Raw genomic sequence first — 24,113 nt, forward strand, 5'->3', positions numbered from 1 at the left:
GTAGAAAAATGACCCCGGGTCAATATAACTTTTTCGTCGTTTCCTCCGGCACCAACACACTGAGGTGCTTGTGTCATAAATAAAAGCTATACACATACCTGTGCCACTTATAGTTATAAATATTTTTATATAACTTTATATTCTGACAGCCCTTACTTTAAAGATTGTTTGATTTTTTTTATCGAAATATACTAGTGGAGATATTGACTGTTTGTTTATTTCATTTCACCATTTAAACCTGGCCTCAATCGGGATCGGCATTACGAAATTTCTAATGCAACTTCCTTTTCCGTCAATTGTCAAAAATGGTGAGCGTGAAACACCGAGGATGTCAAAACATCCATATACATCGGATCATGTTCATGAAGTTTTGTAATTTTAGACAATTAAATGATATAACTAACCATTTATCTTTTGAATTATGTGTATTTTAGGGCATTGACATCTGCCACAAAAACAAGAGAAAGGTCCACAGGAAGGAACCTAAAAGCCAAGATATCTATCTTCGGCTCTTGGTTAAGGTATTTATTTAGCAAGTGATTCTTTGAGGGCGATGTTTAAAAAAAAACAATGGATCAAAAATTGTAAAATGCAATATAATGATGAAAATGGTGTTTGACGTGTACATAATGTTTCATTGCATTGTTAAATGCCTATTTTACAATCCACACGTCGTTATGACCCCCCCCCCCCTTTCTCTTTAACCAATCCCGTCTCATTTCTACATCACGATTATCAAGTTTATATTCCTTGAAAGTACGTACCGTTTATGTTACATATTGCTAGGTTTTAAGGAAAGACAATATGAGGTGATTATTTTATTTCTTTCATTCAAGCATCATGCATGCACAATGACTACGCTTTAGAGTTCGATCTGAACATTGATATATTTTTTGCAGTTGTACAGGTTCCTAGCAAGAAGGACTAATGCCAAGTTCAACAAAATTATTCTTAAACGCCTCTTTATGAGCAAGACCAACAGGCCACCGTTGTCCATTGCAAGACTAGTAAGTTGTAGAAGACTAGAAGTCCATATCATGATATTGATATTATTATGGACCTCTCAATACGTAGTGATACACACTGATGGAGCAACTTTCGTGCCCATTATAAATATATATTTAAGAAATGAACATCACTTTTTAGCTGTTCATGGTCAGTGTGAACGGATTTGGATTGGAGGCCAATTTTGTGAATCGAATTTGCCTCAAATCCAAATCCGTTCATATTGACCATGAACAGCTAAAAAGTGATGTTCATTTCTTATATCTATATTCATTTACTAAATCACCTTTTGTTTACATTGCTTGTGTAAGTCAGGAAATATTTTGTTGCATAAAACGAACTAAGATCCACCTATGTCACAGTTTTGTGACTTACGTCAAAACAAAGACATGACGTCACACTTCGTCTTAGCCTGCCTTTTATCAACATTGCACGGTGCACTGTATTTTGAAGTTAGGAGACCACAAGATTGGGATAATAATCCATGTAAATTCACAATCTTAATCTGAGGGTGTGACTTTGCAAGATCTTTGTAACATGTATTTTTTCAAATCATTACGCTCTCTCAGTCGCGTGCTTTAAAGTAGTTCATAGTCGATATGAATGGATAGTGTTGCGTGCTGAAATTGGTGTGTGTGTGTGTGTATATATATATATATGAAATTAATATATATATATATACACTTGGATAATTTTTAGTTCTGAAGTTCCATGCATACATGTGATTTTCTTTAAAGAATTTCAGAAAAAGACACAACCAATGCAAATAAGTGATAAATTCAGAAGGATAAAAAGTAGAATTGACCAATGAGAACGTACTGTTTATGTTGTATACTGATAGGCTTTGCTGTGTTTTCAGGTTCGTTTGATGAAAAAGCCAGGCAGGGACAACAAGACGGCCGTGGTTGTTGGAACAGTCACTGATGACCTCAGACTCCTAGAGGTCCCAAAGCTCAAGGTCAGTCCTGTAGCTGATTCTACAACAGGTGCTGTCTTTGACAATCTAAGAATTTGTAGCTGAGGCCCAAAAAAAATAGGTGTGCTTCCAGTTACCCGACCAACCCAAAATTTTTATTCCAACTCTAATTTTCCTGATGAATTCCAGTCCACAATTTACAAACACTTCGTTTCTCAAATTAAACATACAATCTAATAAGTTCAGGCTCGATATTCAAATTATTGGAAATCTTTAAAATGGTGTCTTGTATACTTTCTGCAAGGAGATCAACACAGATATACATGCAATCATGTATTAAATTGATAATTCCAATATTGTGGCCTTTTCAATATGTATCGATAGTCCACATCAACATATGAATACTTTTTAACTCATGTTTACTGATATTCCAATGTGTTAAAAACTTGTCAATTTAATCACAGGGACTAAGCCCATTTTGGGCCCAAACTCTGATACCATAAATATAGAAAGGGGTCTAACTCTTACTCTTATTAAAAAAAAAAAAAAAATACCCTCTTGCTTCAAATGCCATAAAAATAAAATCAGAAACTAGGTGTGATATGACAGCAGTGAAATTCTGATGAGTGTGGAAGATTTTGGACCTATCAATTAAAATTTCACATCAAATATACGCGATTTACTTCCTCATACTTTAATAAAGCTATATAGGGTTACTTATTTTAAAAAACATCAACTCCTGACTATATCTACCGATTTGAGAAACACATCAAAGATCCAGAATACCCAAAATTCAAAGATGGGGAAAATGGGTAAAAATAATCTAATCAAAATAATTTTAAAAAATTTAAGAAGGCCAAAAAATAATGTTTAATTTTCATCTCTAGGCACGGGCTCGTCACGTAAGAAGCCCTATCTTGATAGATCGAGGAAAGATCATAGTTTGTATGAATACCTAACATCTGTTTGCACCGGCAATAAATATGAAGAACCAATGCATTTTCTGTCGTTTTTGAACCACAGGAATTTTTCCTCCATCACCCAAAATAGAGACACGTTCTCATTGGTCAATTCAATTCGCTCTTATGTTGTGTTATCAGGTCATAATGTTTTGATCGCTGGTGTTGCAGGCACAGGGAATTTTTTTTTATTAAGAATTAATCTTTAAAAATGTTCTCTGCTCTTAGACTTGTGTGAGAAAAGCTAAATACATGGTCTATGTATGGGATATGATACTCAGGTGACCGATAGGCCTTTGAGCTCGGGTTTAGTGTACAATTGAATTGACCAATAAAAACGCATTTCCTATTTTGGGTGATTGAGGAAAAGTTCCCATGGTTCGAAAATGCATTGCTTCTTGATATCTGTTGCCGGTGCACATATATATTAGGTATTTTTACAAACTATGATCTTTCCTCGATCGATCAAGACCGGGATGGTAATATTTAATGTCCTCGATATATAAAAAGGAGGCGAATGAAATTTTAGTTGGCGAATTTTGGGATTCCGGATTCCTCCCTTGTGTAAATATAGAATAGACGATGTCAAATTTTAATAAGACAAAAATTTGGTGACAAGCCCATGTGCTCTAGGTGGAATATCACAAGGATGTTTTGATCAACTTTTAGGTATTTGAAATTTTAAAATATAATTCAGAGTCAGTGAAATTTTTAAATCGCTGTCAGACATTTGGTCTGACGGAGTTTAGGATTCTGTCGGACCGGACAAAGTTTTGTCAGAACAGATACATTTACCTTTTATTACATAGAAAGAAAGAAGAAGAAAAAGAATGTCACCGAAATACCTTTTATTGTTTTAACAGCAATTTCAGAGTTGTCAACAACTGTTGGCAAGGCCAGTAAGAAATTCTCTGGACAAATAACTTGCTAGCAAACATTGGTCCAAATGACCATTTGAAAATATCAGGCATGCTCTGATTACTTTAGAGTTTGGGTTTGGGATGCGCAAGTAAAGGTCACTCAAACAAAATGGCCACGTGGCTGATCAAATTCTACCCAGAAAAAAAAGACCGGTCGTGGTAGAGCATTCGCTTCGTGACTGGAAAGTCCGTTCAAGGTCGTGGGTTCAAGTTTTGCTCGTGCCATGTCCGCATCAAATCCAGCATTTAGCAGTGAGAATCACAGGTCTTTCGGATATGAATTTCCATGTCGCGGCAGGTGTTCACGTTAAAAAACCCTCACTACTATGTCCTTAAGTCGGAGTACAATGAATAGGTCTAAATTTGTGGTATTCCACCTACAGCTGGTGACATCTCCATTTGAGGGAAATTCCAGACAACGTATGACAAACATCTTGGTAACAAAAGAAAACATGCTTAACCTGGACCACTAAAAAATTACGAAGGCTTCTGTGGTGTTCGTGAGTTCCAAGATGGTTGGAAAACTGAACCACACATATTTTTTATATTTAAAAAAAGTGGAATAATAACAGGTTCAGTTCCGAAAAGAGACAACATTTCTGGGAAATGATATATTTTCCGATAAAAATTGTTAAGGTTAGGGTGAAAATAAAGGGTCGGTCGGTTGACCATAAACACACTGGGGGGAGGGGGGCTAAATACTTTCATACCTCAAGAAAAGAGTTGTGCAAAACAACAGGTGTATGACCAGAAATTTTAAAGTGATGTATTAATTAATGAGTGCATTCTTTTTGTCAATTTATGTTCTGTATTCCTTTCAGCTGTGTGCTCTAAATGTGACAGAGAGAGCCAGAGCTCGCATTCTGAAGTCTGGGGGGCAGATTATCACATTTGATCAGTTGGCTCTGAAGTCTCCCAAGGGGCAGAACAGTGTTCTGATGCAAGGTAAGAAACATGGAGATCTGATCATTTGTCTGTGTTGTAAATTGAACCTTTTGTCAGTGTTGTAAATTGAACCTTTTGTCTGTGTTGTAAATTGAACCTTTTGTCAGTGTTGTAAATTGAACCTTTTTTGACTTCTGATGATATTTTCAGCATCTTCACAAGTCATGGGTTATTGATTCGTTACCTTAACATCAGTCGCTATATAAAAGTTGGGATCATAAGACCATTAAGCAATACACTATAAATAAAACGTCCAATGAAATCATTGCATCTTGTTACAGGGTTCGAAATTACCTCATGTCCGTAAGTCCGAGATTAGTAAAAAAAACGTGCTAGACTAGTAAATTTTCTATAGCACTAGTACGGACTAGTGAAAATCCGGAAATCAATCTTGAATTGGTTAAGATTTTAGCAAGATTTGTCCGAGTCTCTTAGAGGTCAATTACCTGCATGGTTAAGTGTCTATGACATCCTGATCTTCCAAACACATGGTGTGCCTTCGAGACCGCCGTTCTTCAAATTCCTGTCGATTCCGAACGCTGACTACGCATCACGAGAACAGGTTCAAGGTGCAAGAACTGCAAGTAGTGTGGTCTAAGAACATGCACGTTTGTGCGCACATGTTCTCGTCATTTGTGACTCTTAACACAGGAGTTCGTAACACTATATAGCTCATGGCTAGATCAATCGAGTGAATTTTATTGACTTTATTGATAAAATTTCAAACTCCTCTGACTCAAAGAACTGAGCACGAAACAACGGGAACGCCGGTCTCGAACACACTTACGTAGTTATGGACGTTTATAAAAGGACTAACTCGATTGTTACTGTATGCTTCTGAAGATCTTGAATGCAAATTAAAGTATGGTGGGTTTTTTCTTCTGTAGGTGTCAGAAACTGAACTGCTTGCAACTGTGATGTGTTTGGTTTCATTAAATACTATTGAATAAAATGAAGATCATTTAATATGATATACTGGACGGACTAGTGAAATGCTTTGCGGACTAGTTACAATCAATAGTGACTAGTCTCTACGGACTAGTACTTGAAAAAGTTAATTTCGAACCCTGTGTTATGGTGTACATGGATACAAATGACGCGATCTCATACTGCTGTATTGATAAACGCGCAATTGTAATATTTACACCACTAATTACGTTTATTGATAGATCAAGTTTTTGAAACCTTTTTTGCTTAAGACAATATTGCTTAAACGATTGAAATAGCCATAACTGTAGGTATCAATACACTTGTTTTTATTTGAATCGCTTCCCGTTGTTATGAATAGAACCGCATTCTCATTGGTTCCCGCTCTTTTGTGGAAATAATCAGAGCGAGCCCAACTTTTTGATAGTCACTGATGTTGAGGGTTAGTGCGAGGTAACGAATCAATAACCCTTGACTTGTGAAGATGTACTTTAAGGAGTTTTGTTATTTAGAAAACCAGTTGCTATGTAAAATGGTTTTGTATTTTGAAGTGTAGTTGAATTTATTTCAAGTCCATCGTCATTGCTTTTCTTGGTTTCCCAAAGAAATGAATTGGATGGGGGAGGAAAAGCCCAATAATGTCAGATTCTACTCTAGAAAAATCCCTCAGCCATTCTACTGTATATGGAAATGTATATTGGTAGAATGTTGCCATTTCTAAACGTCAGCTGACAGAATCTAGACTTGGCAACATTGTGTTATGCATTGTAAGTGATATTCATTGGAATGATGTCAAAGAAATGCAATTTTACTCTGTAGGACCTAGGAAGGCCCGTGGAGCTTACAGTCACTTTGGACGTGCCCCTGGTGTTCCACACAGTAGCACTGCGTAAGTTCTTACCTTGTTAATATATATAAGATATGACAGAGATTTTGTGTATTGGGGAAACTCTGCACAATGTTAAGGTGTGTGCAAAATGATGTAAATAGAAGTGTGTTGCAACTGTTTGGATATTGAAGTACTGCTGCGAGTTACAGTATATATAGGTATACTCCAGACATTCTCCATCTCGATGGTACATGAAGTCTCTTCAATGAGGAAAACTGGAATTACCAATTGATGAATAAGTGAAAATATCCAAGCGGCTTATTTTATTCTGAGAAGAGCAGAAAGATACCATGAAATTTAAAATGTAAACTCTACGGATATACCTAAATATGCAAATCCTCTTTGCCACAGATACACAGATGACAAACTATTTATAGAAATATGAAATTCAAAATGATATATGTTCGGGCATCAATGGGTTCCGATTTAACCGAAAGCTGGGGTTATGTATTTCGGGTCAGGTTCGTTTTTTATGATAGAATCATGATCCTTTTAAACGACATGGCATCAAAATCTAAAGTATGGTTTGATTTATTGTTAAATCATGGCATCATGGACAAAACCATGACATATACGCAAGATATGTTAGACACATTCAAAATATGTCACAGGATCAACATCAACAAAACATTGATATCAAAAGCATGGAAAGGAAACCAGTAAAAGTGTCGGTGCCGTTTTCTAGTATTTGTTAAGTCTAAACCAGCGTCCACGTCCGCAAGTAATTACTATAACAAAATGCAAATAATTTTTTTAATTTAAACATGGCTATATAGACCCAAACCCAAATTAAAAATCCTGAACTGACCCGACCTGGAAATTGTTTTGGAACCGTGACAGCCCTGAGATATGTTCTCGGACATTATGTTACCTTGCACAATGTTTGGGGAGTGTCTTCGAAGCAAATATTGAATGTCCACTTTGAATTCTAATACAGACCAAGAATTACTGTACTGGATAAACATTATGTTGGTGGGAATTTTAATCCAGTGTTGTGTCGTATTTACAAAACACTGAAAGCAGTGATAGAAATCTAGAAATCAGAGATGTATATTTATGTAGAGTGTATACGACATTGTGTAAATAGTGGTTGCTTCTGTTTAACTGTTTGGATATTGAAGTACTGCTGCGAGTTACAGTATGTATAGGTATACTCCAGACATTCTCCATCTCGATGGTACATGAAGTCTCTTCAATGAGGAAAACTGGAATTACCAATTGATGAATAAGTGAAAATATCCAAGCGGCTTATTTCATTCTGAGAAGAGCAGAAAAATACCATGAAATTTATACATCAAATCTACGGATGTATCTTAAATTTGAAAGTTTATTTATAAGGCCAATTCAACTTAATTAGATTATCATCCAGGGTCAGCAAAAAATATGGGGTGGGTGGGAGGATTTTATTTTTTTAATTTTTATTTTCTGGGAAAGATATTGAAAACAAACGAGTTTTTTTTTTTTTCAACAGATCCACATCATTTAGGCCTAATTCCCCATTACTATCAATCTAAGCTATTTTCATAGACTAATTCCAGGTTAAGCTTTAATTTAAGGATATAACAGAAATATACCTAACTTCTTCCAAGATTTACGCCTGTAAGAACGCGAGAAATTAAGAAAACCATTTAGATCTATTTTCTTTATGTTGCTATACCAGAAATGTAAACGAGAAGTGTAAATACCGGAGCCGGACAGGAAAATATTCTGGAAATCGCAAGTTTCACAAAATAAAAAAATTCAGGGCGAGACAATTTTTGAAGGGCGGGCGGGGATATCAATTTAGTTGAATTGGCCTAATGTAAAATCTACAGACATGCCTAAAAAAAATAAATGAAATATATAATGTACAGTCTAAAGAAAGTACTTGCATATTCCTCTGTACCACAAATATTTTAAACACCAGATGACAAACTATTTATAGAAATGTGAAATTCAAAATGAAATGTTCTTGGATATGATCTGTTACCTTGCATAATATTTAGGGGGAAGGGGGAGTGTCTTCGAAGCAATATTGAATAATAAATATCTACATTAAATTCTAATACAGACCAAGATTTTGTTGGTTTAAATAACATTGAAAGCAGTGATAGAAACCTAGAAATCAGAGATGTATATTTATGTAGAGTGTATACGACATTGTGTAAATCGTGGTTGCTTCTGTTTAACTGTTTGGATATTGAAGTACTGCTGCGAGTTACAGTATATATAGGTATACTCCAGACATTCTCCATCTCGATGGTACATGAAGTCTCTTCAATGAGGAAAACTGGAATTACCAATTGATGAATAAGTGAAAATATCCAAGCGGCTTATTTTATTCTGAGAAGAGCCGAAAGATACCATGAAATTTATACGTCAAGTCTACGGATGTATCTTAAATTTGAAAGTTTATTTATAAGGCCAATTCAACTTAATTAGATTATCATCCAGGGTCAGCAAAAAATATGAAGCAGGTGGGAGGATTTTATTTTTATTTTCTGAGAAAAATATTAAAGACAAATGAGTTTGGTTTTTTTTTTTCAACAGATCTGCATCATGTAGGCCTAATTCCCCATTACTATCAATCTAAGCTATTTTCATAGACTTATTCCAGGTTAAGCTTTAATTTAAGGATATAACAGAAATATACCTAACTTCTTCAAGATTTACGCCTGTAAGAAAGCGAGAAATTAAGAAAACCATTTAGATCTATTTTCTTCATGTTGCTATACCAGAAATGTAAACAAGAAGTGTAAATACCGGAGTCGGACAGGAAAATATTCTGGAAATCGCAAGTTTCACAAAATAAAAAAATTCAGGGCGAGACAATTTTTGAGGGGCGGGGGTGATGATAATTTATCAATTTAGTGTAATTGGCCTAATGTAAAATCTACAGACATGCCTAAAAAAAATTAATGAAATATATATAATGTACAGTCTAAAGAAAATACTTGCATATTCCTCTGTACCACAAATATTTTAAACACCAGATGACAAACTATTTATAGAAATGTGAAATTCAAAATGAAATGTTCTTGGATATGATCTGTTACCTTGCATAATATATAGGGGGAAGGGGGAGTGTCTTCGAAGCAATATTGAATAATAAATGTCTACATTAAATTCTAATACAGACCCCCAAGATTTTATTGGTGTGAATTATCATGTTTACAAAACACTGAAAGCAGTGATAGAAACCTAGAAATCAAAGATGTATATTTATGTAGAGTGTATACGACATTGTGTAAATCGTGGTTGCTTCTGTTTAACTGTTTGGATATTGAAGTACTGCTGCGAGTTACAGTATATATAGGTATACTCCAGACATTCTCCATCTCGATGGTACATGAAGTCTCTTCAATGAGGAAAACTGGAATTACCAATTGATGAATAAGTGAAAATATCCAAGCGGCTTATTTTATTCTGAGAAGAGCAGAGAAATACCTTGAAATATATGCGTTAAGTTTACGGATGTATCTTAAGTTTGAAAGTTTATTTTTAATGTAAAATCCACAGACATGCCTAAAAAAGGAAATATATAATGTAAAGTGTAAAGAAAATGTATATTCCTCTTTACCACAAATATTTTAACACCAGATGACAAACTATTTATAGAAATGTGAAATTCAAGATGAAATGTTCTTGGATACGATCTGTCACCTTGCATAATGCTTAGGGGGAAGGGGGAGTGTCTTCGAAGCAATATTGAATAATAAATGTCTACATTAAATTCTAATACAGACCCCCAAGATTTTATTGGTGTGAATTATCATGTTTACAAAACACTGAAAGCAGTGATAGAAACCTAGAAATCAAAGATGTATATTTATGTAGAGTGTATACGACATTGTGTAAATCGTGGTTGCTTCTGTTTAACTGTTTGGATATTGAAGTACTGCTGCGAGTTACAGTATATATAGGTATACTCCAGACATTCTCCATCTCGATGGTACATGAAGTCTCTTCAATGAGGAAAACTGGAATTACCAATTGATGAATAAGTGAAAATATCCAAGCGGCTTATTTTATTCTGAGAAGAGCAGAGAAATACCTTGAAATATATGCGTTAAGTTTACGGATGTATCTTAAGTTTGAAAGTTTATTTTTAATGTAAAATCCACAGACATGCCTAAAAAAGGAAATATATAATGTAAAGTGTAAAGAAAATGTATATTCCTCTTTACCACAAATATTTTAACACCAGATGACAAACTATTTATAGAAATGTGAAATTCAAGATGAAATGTTCTTGGATACGATCTGTCACCTTGCATAATGCTTAGGGGGAAGGGGGAGTGTCTTCAAAGCAATATTGAATATTAATGTCTACATTATTGATTAAATTCTAATACAGACCAAGATTTTGTTGGTTTAAATAACATTGAAAACAGTGATAGAAACCTACAAATCAAAGATGTATATTTATGTAGAGTGTATACGACATTGTGTAAATCGTGGTTGCTTCTGTTTAACTGTTTGGATATTGAAGTACTGCTGCGAGTTACAGTATATATAGGTATACTCCAGACATTCTCCATCTCGATGGTACATGAAGTCTCTTCAATGAGGAAAACTGGAATTACCAATTGATGAATAAGTGAAAATATCCAAGCGGCTTATTTTATTCTGAGAAGAGCCGAAAGATACCATGAAATTTATACTGTAAAATACCATGGGGGGGGGGGGGGGGGGGGGTGTTATTGATTGTATCTTGTTTAATGATCCATCTCAAAAAAATTTCACTTATATGAAGAGGACATTAATACCGGTGAAGGGCTTCAAATTTAGGCGTATGCTCAGTGCTTACAATCATTGAGCAGTGAGGGTTCTTTAACGTGCCACACCTACTGTGACACAGGATATCTGTTTTTAAGGTCATCAGAGGACCGGTGACATTCACACCTGATGCAGAGCATTTGGTGATGGAATTGTCATTACCTGTTTTAATGACTTAGGTCTATTGTGGCCAAAATTTGAGTCCCGACTTTCTGCATGTGGTGTGAACGCTCTACCTCTAGATCACCACGGCAGTTGGGGGGGGGGGGGGTATAGATATACCAAAAATTCAGATTCTCATCGTTTTTTAAACACCAAGTAAGGAATTGTCTATATTATTTTTGGTCATGATATGCAGGTCTTGCAATCATATGTCTTAATTGAGGGAATGGGTATCTGAAGAAAAATTTATTGTGACCTAATCCACTTTTTTTGCAGAAAATTAGACCACTGTCAACCATGTATAAGATCTATCATATTAGGACATTGAATATCAATTTTGAATTAGATACAGAAATGGAATAATTGTCTAGGATAAAAGATTGATATGTAAAAGGTGTGCAAAAATACACTCTAAATGGTAATGTGCAGTTGATGTTTGGAGAATAGTTTGTAGAGATTAACATTATTCCTAGGTCTTCTGGTACATGAAGTCTCTTCAATGAGGAAAACTGGAATTACCAATTGATGAATAAGTGAAAATATCCAAGCGGCTTATTTTATTCTGAGAAGAGCAGAAAGATACCATGAAATCTATGCTGTAAAATCAAATGGATGTTATAAATATGCCCCAAAATTAGTATCCTCTGTAGATTCTGAAATGTAAAGGTTCATATAATCATGATCTGTTTCTATGTATAATAGAAGGTGAATGAAGTATGTACTCTACATCATCATAATGGCCGACTTCCTTTTAAAACATGAATGAAAATATAAATATCAGCAATATAAAATATCATTGCCTAGCTCGGTAGGTTAGCAGTCGTCTGCTGTATTGTAGAGTGAGTTTGAGTCCAGCAGGGGTTTTAATTTTGTTTTTTAGATTGCTTTCTACTAAAACTGCATTTTTTGACTAAATAAAATAAATTTGAAAGTTTAGTTTCAAAACATTGTTGAACATATCCTCCACTTCATCTTCAAATTTATCTGGTGTAAGCATTCCTCCTTAAGGAGGAATAGAACACCAGAGAGAAAAGGGGAGGATTTGTTCAACAATATTAAGTATTTTGAAATCGAAAACTTTCAAATTCATTTTATTTAGTCAAAAAATGCATTTTTAGTAGAAAGTAATCTGGAAAAAATTTGAGAACGCCTGCTGGACTCGGGAACTCAAGATCTACAGTTCTGCAATCAGCACACTAACCTACTGAGCTACCGGTACTCATCTTTGGCAATTTGATTTAAAAGGAATGAGTTAATGACAGTGAAGTATACCTCCTTATAGGGAGGATCTTCAAAGCAAAAAAATGTATTTTAATCTCAATGCAGACACATTTATTTTGGGGGTGTGTGTGTCATTTTTGCTATTAAGGGGCCTTCAATCCCCACACCCCTCTTTTGGGCGGAAAAGATATGAACTTGGGTTGCAACCACCTTAGAAAAATCCTTTCTGGGTGTGCCCCTGTATAATGTTAGATCATTTGCTTTCTACCACAGGCATCCGGATCTATCTTGAGTAACATATATCAGATTGTTGTTTGTGGTCCTAACTTTCTGATTGTCTTTGTAGAGGTTTATTAAACACTTGGATGTACTATGTATGATGCCTTTCATCATGAAAAATTGAAGGAGAAAAAGATTCACTTCGATCAGGGGTATTATTGTAGATAACTTGAAATTGTTGCGCACATACACACAAAACCTTGATAGCTAAAACAGGAGGCATGACACTCTCTAAAGACAGAGAAAAGGTTTTACAGGTGTATACTTCTCATAAAACTGCCTCTGAATTCAGAATGGATGTACTAAATACAACTGTCTTGTGTTTCTTTGCAGACCTTATGTGCGCTCCAAGGGAAGGAAGTTCGAGAAGGGAAGAGGAAGGAGAGCCAGCAGAGGTTACAAGGTGTAATAAGTCAGACTGGTACAATAAAATGTATAAAGTCCAGGTCTCTGTGTTGTATTTATTGAAGTCTACGAAGTGTAATAAGTTGGGCGGGTACAAGAAAGTCCCATTGTCTATAGAGCCTAGAGGTGACTGGATGAGAGAGGTAGGTTTTAATTTGTGGATCAGTCAAATCAGTAATCCAATCCCATTGCAACATAACTCTTGATTTAAAGCTAATTATTGTGTAAAGTTCACATTAACAGGCATGTATCTAGTTTGTCAATACAACCTATCATTGGGTCAAATTCTGTCTTGACTTTTTGGTACATTAATTTTGAGTACGGATAACTCCTTTTAAGGGCTCACGGCGAGTATGACCGGTCGACAGTGGATGCTTACTCCTCTTAGGCACGTTATCCCACCTCTGGTATATCCACATCTTCACAAGTCAAGGGTTATTGATTCGTTACCTCGCACTAACCCTTGACATCAGTCGCTATTTAAAAGTTGGGCTCGAGAAGAAACATATGATTGGTTTGCAGCCTGGAGCTGCAAACCAATCAGACAACGGCTTTTATAATCGGTCGAAAACAAAACTAAACAGTAAACACGCATGGCGACGGCATTATGGTGTAGAATTTGTGGCCAGTTAGTACAAGACAGATACCATCTATTGATTTTTGGGAGTTCGTTTTGTTTGAAGAAACAATTAGACGAGGTTTTGGGGTATGAGCCGAATGAAAATGATGGATTGTCGAAGTACGTTTGTCGACTATGTTTTAACAAATTAAACAAGTTGTCTAAAATTGACTATGAACTATATAATAAACTACAACAATTAAAGGACGAAAAATGTGAATTATTGATTACGTTACGAAATAATTTAACACGCAATGATGTTGAAAAGTGGGGCGACTATCAGCGTCTCTGCATTTCCCCCCAAAATAATGGGAACAACTTCGTAAGGTAGCGATTTACCACTGCCGGTTTTAGTCCCAATAAAAACATCTTTTCCTTCTCTGATACATGATATCGAAAGCTTTTGGTTTTCAGTCAAATGATCGATTTGATGTTTTTCACATCTTTTCATCAACGGACGCCATTTTTTACTTTCTGTTTATTCCCTTCCCAAACTTTCATCTGAAACAAGAAATCCCATTGGCTGATTAATTTTAACGTTTTGCGTCATCCTTTTTCTTGAGCCCAACTTTTAAATAGCGACTGATGTCAAGGGTTAGTGCGAGGTAACGAATCAATAACCCTTGACTTGTGAAGATGGTATATCCAGGGGTCCGTGTTTGCCCAACTCTCTATTTTGTATTACTTATAGGAGTTCTGAGATCGATCATTGTTCGTAATCTACACCTTCCACATGGTTATTGCCTTGACTGTGTGTGGTATTAACACCCCGCTTCAGAATGTTTCGATCGTATGGAAACGTCACCATTGCCGATGAAGGGCTGCAAAATTTGGGCCTATGCTCAGCGCTTATGACCTTTGAGCGGGGAGGGATCTTGATCGTGTCACACCTGCTGTGACACGGGACCGGTTTTCTCAGTCTAAGGACCACCCCATTTTGTCGCCTCTTGCGACAAGCAAGAGTTACTGAGGACCTATTCCACACCAACCTATATGTATCTTCGCCTTCGCGTCTGTACTTTGGTGGCACATGGCGAGAACGATTGACTATATTTACTTGTTAACTGGTTGCGGTAGCTTTGGTTACCTCTGTAGAAGGTTTGCTTGCTGAGTTTTGAACTTTTTTTCGTGCCATGAGACGTTAAGTTGTGATTGCTCCTTCGCCAAACACTTGGAATTTAGAAGCGGGACTTCGGGATATGACCTTGCAAAAACGGAAGTCTCGGGTCGCGACAGGCATTGACACGTTAAAGAACCATCACTGCTATGGCTCAGAGTACCTGCAAACAAGGTCAAAATTTGTGTAGAGGAATATCTTTTTAAAACGAGAGGCTCACGGGGCTTAATAATCATCTTAACATTCCTTTAATTAATTTTTAGTCGACTCGCGTAGCGAGCTAATCGTGCAACTGAAACGGGCATCGATAGCAATTCTGCAACTGAATACGGTTGGGAGAAAGTGAGACTGGATATGAAAGCGGACACTGCATGTCTTTCATCGAGTTTAAGATCTGCTAACATGGTTAATAAAGTTACGTATATCCACGTATGATATACATATATTCAAAATTTAGCCAAACAACAATAATGGTGAAGGACATAAGTCTATCGAAATAATGCAGTACTTTTAATCGCGCTTGAATATCAGGACTGATTGATTGTATATTGCTTAACGTCCCTTTTGAGAATTTTTCAATCATATGGAGACGTCATCATTGCCGGTGAAGGGCTGCAAAATTTAGGCGTATGCTTGGCACTTACAACCTTTGAGCAGTGGGTGATCTTTATCGTGCCACACGTGCTGTGACACGGGACCTCAGTTTGATCTCATCCGAAGGACCACCCCATTTAGTCGCCTCTTACGACAAGCAAGGGGTACTGAGAACCTATTCTAGCCCGGATCCCCATGGGATTGAATATAAGGAGGGATGAGTTAGATGAATAAGGACTTGATATATTGCATTTAACTTTCTGTGAAAATAAATGATATGACGATTCTCGAACTAATATTCTAACAGAATTCTGACGAAAATGTATCTTTAATGAATTCTATATTTACTTTGTGTAAATAAATAAAGAACGAACGAGTTAACATCATTTACATACTCTAGTAGAATTGGATACCATGACTGTCTTGGAGAGTAACGTGCACACCAACACGTATGCATGGTTCCTTCCAAACCTTGTGCAACACCTGAAAGAACAGGTGCTTGGATTTAGGACACCCCCCCCCCTCCGAATAAGCAACATGAGTTGATTTTTATGCCCCCGAGATCGAAGATCGGGGGGCATATTGTTTTTGTCCTGTCTGTCATTTTGTAATTCTGTCTGAAACTTTAACCTTGCTAATAACTTTTGAACAGTAAGTGATAGAGCTTTGATATTTCACATGAGTATTCCTTGTGACAAGACCTTTCCGTGGGTACCAACATTTCTGACCCTGTGACCTTGACCTTGGAGTTTGACCTACTTTTTGAAAACTTTAACCTTGCTAATAACTTTTGAACAGTAAGAGATAGAGCTTTGATATTTCACATGAGTATTCCTTGTTACAAGATCTTTCCGTTGGTATTGAACCTTTTGACCTTGAAATTTGACCTACTTTAATTTTTTTTTTTACATTGGTCATAACTTCTAAATGGTAAATATTAGAGCTTTCATAGTGTACATGAGCATTTCTTTTGACAAGATCTTTCTACTGGTACCAAGATATTTGCCCTTGTGACCTTGGCCATTATCGGGGGCATTTGTGTTTCACAAACACATCTTGTTTTAATATTGAAAATATTTCTAATACATGTCAACAACGTCTTGTATACCCCATGAGTCCAAAATAAGCCCTTTTTAAAAAAAAATATGCCCTCACTGGTTATTATAACAGAACTGTTACAATAACCAGTGAGGGTAGATCTCCCTAGAACAATGCGCATATGATTTGTATGTTTCCATAATGTACGATCATAGGTAAACAAAAAGAACTTTACCTCTCAAAACCGCGAGAGAGAAAAAGCCGCCCAAAATGGCGGTGCCCGAACTTAAACTGAACGGAAGTAATGAAGAGTTCCAGGTTGGGGGAGATAACCCTAATGTCTTTTGAGCATGGTCGTAGGAGCCCGGGAACATTGCAAATAATTGATGGAGATAAGAATGGATATTGAAACTAAGACACGTGGCCAGTTGCTTTAGAAATTCAGATGGAAACCTATATGGTCCAGAAAAGGGTATGTAGCTTAGAGGGAAGGTGAAAGCCCCATATAAAAGGTATATTTTTAAGAAGGTCAGACAGAGTTCTTGATTGTGCACAGTATTTAAATCCCCTCGTACTGTACTCTGATAGGGTAAGAGTGGTGCGGATATAGCTCAAATGAGAGGAAATCAAAGCGAGAAAAGGACACCTGTTCACAGCATGTTTTGTGCACCAGTATGTAAGGATTCCATGTTATTTAGGGTAATAAATTGTTAACTACACCAATATGAAATACAAGTATTGACATAAAAGGGAAATGTGATTTTTCATTAGTCTGTCATAATCTGACTTTGGTGTATACCCCCTACCCACATGTTTCAGAACCAAAACAAATATCCCCTAGGTGGCAGGGGACAGTTTCTTCAATTTTATTTTCTGCCATTTCAAAGATATTGAGAGTGATATCTAGTCGTTTATTTTGCGCTCTTAAAATCTTATTGCTGACTTTTACAGCGGATAATTTCTTGTTGTGTTGATTAAATATTTTCTTTGAAAACCTGTATTTATTGTCTTTCGCAAATTAGAAAAATATATGCTCAATCAATTCCAATGCAAATTATGGAATAATACATGGAAAATTAATGTTTATCTTACATATTATCATGTCAAGGAATGAGTAACGAAGGTTACATGCGAGAAAAATCTCGAAAAATAAACCATACTTTGACCTGAAAAAACAAATCTGTCATAATTAACTTGAAACAATTTGAGGTGAGTGTTCAACAGATATTTACCATTAATAAACGCATGTTACCATATATATTTTGAATGGTCGATAAACCATGATTTTGAAACCCTCAATTGCACGCTTTATTGACTGGGTGATAACAGAATGAGATGAACAGTTTTATTCACTGTAGGTCTACATATTAAAAATATATCGCAAGATTTCCATGGTCCCGGAGAATAATTACTATCAACAAAGTCCTTTTAAAATATTTACTTGATTGGCATTTAAAACAGTTTCGCAATATTGATGTCGACCGATCTATATTTCTCCACCCGAGCGACGACATTAGACATGTTCTTTTAGCTCGGTTTCATGTCAGGAATTTAAATTCCGTAGTTCCGGTGTAAACAGTCGTGGTGAAGACGACAAAAATACACAACTGCAACAAAACAGGTGAGAAATGTTGTATTTCAGTTTATGACACTTCACAGAGAGGTCTCTCAGACCGAAAATCGATCAAAATGAAATCAATTAGATTCAATCCGAGTTTTCTCCGGTATAAGTGTTTGTAAATGAGAGGAGCGACACTACCGAGATTGATACGTGCAGTTTCGGTGTTCTTCTAGATGAGATCGTCGTTAACCTCTTTCAGATTAGGGATTTACCACTATCTATTGTGAAAGTTTTTAACTTCATTATCATGTCTGATAATCGCATGCATGGCGAAATTCTCAAATGTCTGTGAAATCGTTTATTTTGGTGTGAATTAATTTTAGCAGTTTTCATTCTTTATGAAATAGAAATTGTTGGGACTGAAAGCGATACACGCATGGAGTAATTGGCATAATTTTAGCATACCTTCTTAATACAATCAAATGGCAAACATTAAACGAATAGAAAGTTCCGATCCACAGTCTATGATCATATATTTACATTTCCTATGTGTTTGCCTTTGATATCTTTACTAATTGTAATGATAGCCATTTTACCTAGTATGCTGTGAACAATGCGCGAATGAATCTTGCTAGATATAGTGTAGGTCTTTAGTTTAATTCTAACGTGCTAGAAATGAAAAGCAGAATGTAAATAGAAGAAATAAATTTCATTTCTGAAAATACATGAGGGTATGAATAGCACAGCTTCACGCCGTTACACTTTTCCTGAAGCGCTATATTGCGCCTCGTGAAATATGTCAGTGAGAAGCGTCGCAATTTACACCCTCGTGTATTTTCAAAAATGAAATGCATTTCTTAGATATTTACATTTATTCTTGGGTTTTCCCCCTTTATTGTTGGTAATTCAAACAGAAGGTTATTTTATCATGTAATTTCAATCTTGGGCAGGGATTTTTCAAATACTAGGAACTGAGACGTCACAAGTATTATAGTCTCGTTCAACCAGACACTCGACTGTCTCCGCAAATCTCCGACGAGCAGATATTTACGGTGAAAGCAGGGTGTCTGGGTGCACGAGACTAAAGGTATATTTATAGGTTATACACTTTGTATGGGAAAATATGACGACCGAGTTTTTTGGCGCGTAGACGGACCGAGCTTGCGAGGTCCGTTCGCGACAAAAAACGAGGTCGTCATATTTCCCATACAAAGTGTATAACCTTTTTATTATATATACTTTCAATTTCATTTAGAAACTAACAATAATTTTATTTTTAACAATAACTTTATCGGTAAATTAACGGCGTAGAAATTTGATTGTGACGTAATGTTTGCGGGCCGGAATGTTTCCGGGCATATATCGTGTGATATATGCCCGCAAACTTTTAAAGAAAAAAGAAGAGATGAAATTGAAAGTATATAATAAAGCGTGGTATTTTCAGTGTTATTGATTGTGACGTCACAATGGAAACGTCCAAAAGCGATGCTTGTTGTTTTTCAAATGCTGAATGTAACAAAACAAAGTGCAGGCAACATAATGGTATAACAACAATGTATGTAACAAGGTAAATGCGATAGAAATGTAAATATAAGAAATGTGTTTCACTTATTGAAAGTGTATGAGATAACATACATTGGGCCTCTTCACATAGGCCTATTTTCACTGGTCATCACCGTGTGGTATCGATCTTCTCAGTGGTTTAGATAATTTCATTTGGATTTGAAGTTTGTTCACGTGCCAACTGCATTTCACACCCCCTTGAAATTATAGAAATGATACTTACACAGGGACTAAGCCTGTTTGGGCCCGAACGCTGTGGTACCATAAATGTAGATTTATGGTATCACAGACTTCGGGCCCAAACGGGCTTCGCCCCTGTGGATAGCCTACTTAGTATACTATTGCGTCATGTAAGTAAAGTTTGCAACAAATCCCCATGCTTTTGAGATAATAGCAAGATAAACCAGTAGACGTGATTGGTGTTCCGGCATTGTGATGTCACAATATATTTTAGTGTCTGTCCTATCTACATAAAAACTTGTAATGTAAATAATTAGAACTGAGATATCATATCTGCAGTAGCCTACTAATCGTTCATGAACATAATCTATAAGTGCACGTGTAGTAAAAAAAAATTAATTATGATATGAAATTGACATGTAAATTCCAGGGGTCTCTGGATGAAAATGCCCCAGACTAACACGAAAAAGAATGGAGGACGAGGGAAGGACTTCCTTGAATAAAGGCAACCTGCTGAGCGGTGTGTTGCTGGTTTTGGTCGTCATAGCCATCGGTTTAACCTTACTGTTCGCTGGGATTTTTGAGGACATCCAAGACTTGATTATTTTAGGGACTCTTTTTTTAGTGTTCACCATCTTCGTCTTCCTATGTGTCTTTTCGACGGTGATCCGCCCTTATATTAAATCCGGAAAGGTAGCAGACGATGAAAACATAGGCTCGAACAGTCACGAAAATGTCGGGTTTTCTCAGAACGAAAACGATTTAAAATCAACGATTGCGTCATTTGAGCGTATTCAGATTGAGAGTGATGACCAAGATGATGAATCCATCGACGGACGAAGGCGTGCGGAAAGTATTATTGTGAACCTGAAATCTCGGGCAAATAGTGCGCACAGTGTACAACCATCAGAGGGACATCCTGGAAATAAGAAAAAACGTGTGAGTTTCTTTAGAGATTACAGTGGGAACACTATGACGTCATGATTACGTCAATAAACTGGACCCTCTACATCGATATCCACATCGTTACCTCAGAGCTACAGGGTTGTACAACTGATATTAAAAATATGCAGCATAAAGCATGTATTTGTGATCTCATGTGTTCTTTGGCCTTAAATTGACAGTTTTGTGTCGAAACCAAGGATTTAAAGTGTTGTTTCTCGAGAATAATTTTGCTCTATACCTAACTTATTGCAGAATAAAGATATTTAACAATTAGAATTTCTTTCTGTGAAACTGTACGATCGATATCCTTTGATGATTCTATGATCGTTTTTGCGACATGCAACGTATCAAAAATTAATATCTCAATGGCTAATTTCGCCTTCACATTTTTAGGTATCCATTGTTTAAAGATCAAATTTCCTATAGATCTAGTAGATGGATGGTGGGATTTTTGTAATCATTGTATCAATTTGAAGGGTTTATCATGTACAAATAATCCATTATAGGAATATTATATTTTCATACGAATCTCTTGGTATTTAGTTACATACACTTTCTCCTTTTGAAAATATTTTACCGCACATATTTTTAGAAAATTAGATTTTTCTTATTTTTACAAAGGAGAGATAACTCTTCAAAAGCGTCTCGGGTGTAAAAAGGTCAATTTCTAATCATTTATGTCATGTAAATTTCATCTACTTCACTTTCATCATTATTTAACAATTAACATTTATTTTGATTTAAATCCTTCAAAATAATTCATTATCATTGAATACCTTAAAGGGGCATGGACACAATTTCAGCTTTTTTTATTTTTATTGTTTACAATGCTTAACTAAAGTATTTCTAATGGTCAACCAAAATTTGAATATCAGTTGTTGAGTTACAAGCGAGATACAGCACTCGCAATTCTTTGTTATGTAAACAAGGCTCGTGTCATGTTTTTGTTTACATATAGATAGCTTATAAAATAGAAAATAGCATGCTTCGCCTCGCCCAATACGGATTTTCATTTCGCACCCTGGATGACTCCGTATTACGTCCCAAACTGACTGTGTAACTAATAATACTCTATTAATTAAGAACGATAAGAGGTACTCTGTAATATAGGGTTATTGAACTTATATTGGTGAATATTGGCACGAGTTGGCTGTAAATTTGCACGAGCTTGCGAGTGCATTTTGACAGCCAACGAGTGCCAATATTCACCTATATAAGTTCAATAACCCTTTTATTATATAGCTGAAGTATTTAGTTGTTAAATTATATCCCTTTTCACTCAAACTACTCCAAAATAGACGAGAATTCATCAATATTGGCAGTGTGCAATAACAGCATGCATTTCTTAACTGTTCAATATTTAACCCGTCATTAATGCATGAAGCAAACTGATTTTGTAAATGGGGACATCATAATTTATGTACAATAAAACATATTGCTTAAGTAAATATCAAATGCCGGCTCTGTCAGATTCGGAGGACCGTCGTCTGCCATTTTGGCTTGTTTACGTCGTTATGGTAACCTCAATATTCTCATACTCGGAATGTTTCGGGCGCATACAATTTACGCAATGTAAAGTTAGCGTTCAATAAATTCTCAGGATATTGAACGCTAACATTCTCTAGATTTTACGCAGATTTTATAATAGACTATTTATTAGCTATATAATAATATTGAATATGACATCGGAGATTCCAACGAAACGTGAAGAACCGCAGCATTTTTTATTTTTTTTTGAAGTATCTGATCATTCTTGCAAAATGTCCTATTATTTCTTTATGAATATTATATAGAAAGGTCCTTTAACTTGAAGTATTATGAAAGATTGATCATTATTTAGATAGGTTCTAAATTTAAATGTTGAGAAAAATCGATTTCCTGCAATCAAGCACGTACCGGGTACAATGTATTTTGAAATACACAATTTGCGAAGATGCATGTTTTTAAGATGTTTTATGAAAGTCCTGTACACTTCGTCGATGTCTACAGGTAAAGAAACTGTTATACTTGAGGGACTAAATGATCCATTGCCTATACCTGGATTAATTTATTTCATAGGTTTTGTTTGTTTATTATCTTACGTACCATCTTAGAATTTATTGCTCATGTAGAGGCGTCACCAACTGTAGGTGAAGTGCCACAAATTTTGACCTACGTAATGATTCTCAGGGCCGTAGTGGTGAGAGATCTTTACCATGCCAACGCCTACCGTGACATGTGACTTCCGCTTTTAAGGACATGCATGTACATCTGAAAGGCCTGTGGCTGCATGTCTCTTCAAATGTCGAACACTGCGAAGGAACACTCACTGTCTATGTTAAACCTATCGGGCGCTTGGCGAAGGAACACTCAGTGTCTATGTTAAACCTATCGGGCGCTTGGCGAAGGAACACTCACTGTCTATGTTACACCCTTCAGGCTCTTAGCAAAGGAACATTCACTGTCTAAATTAATGGCATAGGGTCTATCTTTTATCTAAAAAATGACATCACAATATTTTGCAAGAAGAACTCCACAAAAACAAATTTGTAGCATTAATTATGAGTTATCTAAAGCTGCAGTGCTTTGAAATTGAAGTCATTTTGACGTTTTGGCCCTTTCAAAAATGTTTGTCTGGAGGACAATGTATTAAACTGGTACCCAGCTGATTGGTGACTACACACAAACATAAGAGATGCGAAGTCAACAGGGTACCGGTTTAGGCAAATGAGAATAGGGAATTATTTTGTAATTACTATCGTATCCAATGTGTTTGTAAACATTCTGAAGAACTTTTTGTGATTTTCTAGTTATGATCTTTAATTTCGCCACCTTTTGGAACATTCAAAATTTTACCAATATCTTAGACCCTATGCCTTTAAATGCCTTAGGTTTGACCACACAGTTAAACGCGTTATCTGATATTCGGTTGTTACCGGACATTCAGTTGAACGTGGTTTCTGACTGGCAAGTTTATTTGTTCAGAATTATTCTGATTGATGTTCTAGTAAGGCATTACGACCGGTTTGCGTTGAACCGTAAGTAATAAAAGTCAAGTAAAATGCGCTCATGTATTCTATGGTGTTGATGTAGAAGATTTACCAATTTTGTTAGGCATTTTGATCAAAAAT

At 35.9% G+C, this 24,113-nt stretch overlaps 2 protein-coding genes across 2 annotated transcripts; both read left to right on the forward strand.

The window, feature by feature from the left end:
• The first annotated feature begins 230 nt into the window (after nucleotides 1-230).
• On the forward strand, nucleotides 231-13,426 carry LOC125670109 (60S ribosomal protein L18). Its single transcript, XM_048905079.2, has 7 exons — nucleotides 231-308; nucleotides 435-521; nucleotides 900-1,007; nucleotides 1,865-1,963; nucleotides 4,622-4,745; nucleotides 6,492-6,561; nucleotides 13,315-13,426. Exons 1-7 carry the CDS (start codon nucleotides 306-308, stop codon nucleotides 13,388-13,390), a joined length of 567 nt encoding a protein of 188 aa, XP_048761036.1. The 5' UTR covers nucleotides 231-305; the 3' UTR covers nucleotides 13,391-13,426.
• A 4,792-nt stretch (nucleotides 13,427-18,218) lies between these two features.
• Nucleotides 18,219-21,276, forward strand: LOC125670204 (uncharacterized). Its single transcript, XM_048905244.2, has 2 exons — nucleotides 18,219-18,375; nucleotides 20,489-21,276. The coding sequence occupies exon 2, from the start codon at nucleotides 20,530-20,532 to the stop codon at nucleotides 21,040-21,042; it is 513 nt and encodes a 170-aa protein (XP_048761201.1). The 5' UTR covers nucleotides 18,219-18,375; nucleotides 20,489-20,529; the 3' UTR covers nucleotides 21,043-21,276.
• The last annotated feature ends 2,837 nt before the right edge of the window (nucleotides 21,277-24,113 follow it).

This window comes from Ostrea edulis, chromosome 4, assembly GCF_947568905.1.
Source record: "Ostrea edulis chromosome 4, xbOstEdul1.1, whole genome shotgun sequence".
NCBI lineage: Eukaryota > Metazoa > Mollusca > Bivalvia > Ostreida > Ostreidae > Ostrea > Ostrea edulis.

Excerpts from the sequence above, each read along its gene's own strand:
- LOC125670109 (XM_048905079.2), top strand. Across the intron at positions 1,008-1,864 it reads CGTTGTCCATTGCAAGACTA|GTTCGTTTGATGAAAAAGCC; the intron begins GTAAGTTGTAGA and ends CTGTGTTTTCAG. Across the intron at positions 6,562-13,314 it reads GTTCCACACAGTAGCACTGC|ACCTTATGTGCGCTCCAAGG; the intron begins GTAAGTTCTTAC and ends GTTTCTTTGCAG.
- LOC125670204 (XM_048905244.2), top strand. The coding sequence starts at position 20,530 with ATGGAGGACGAGGGAAGGACTTCCTTGAATAAAGGCAACCTGCTGAGC.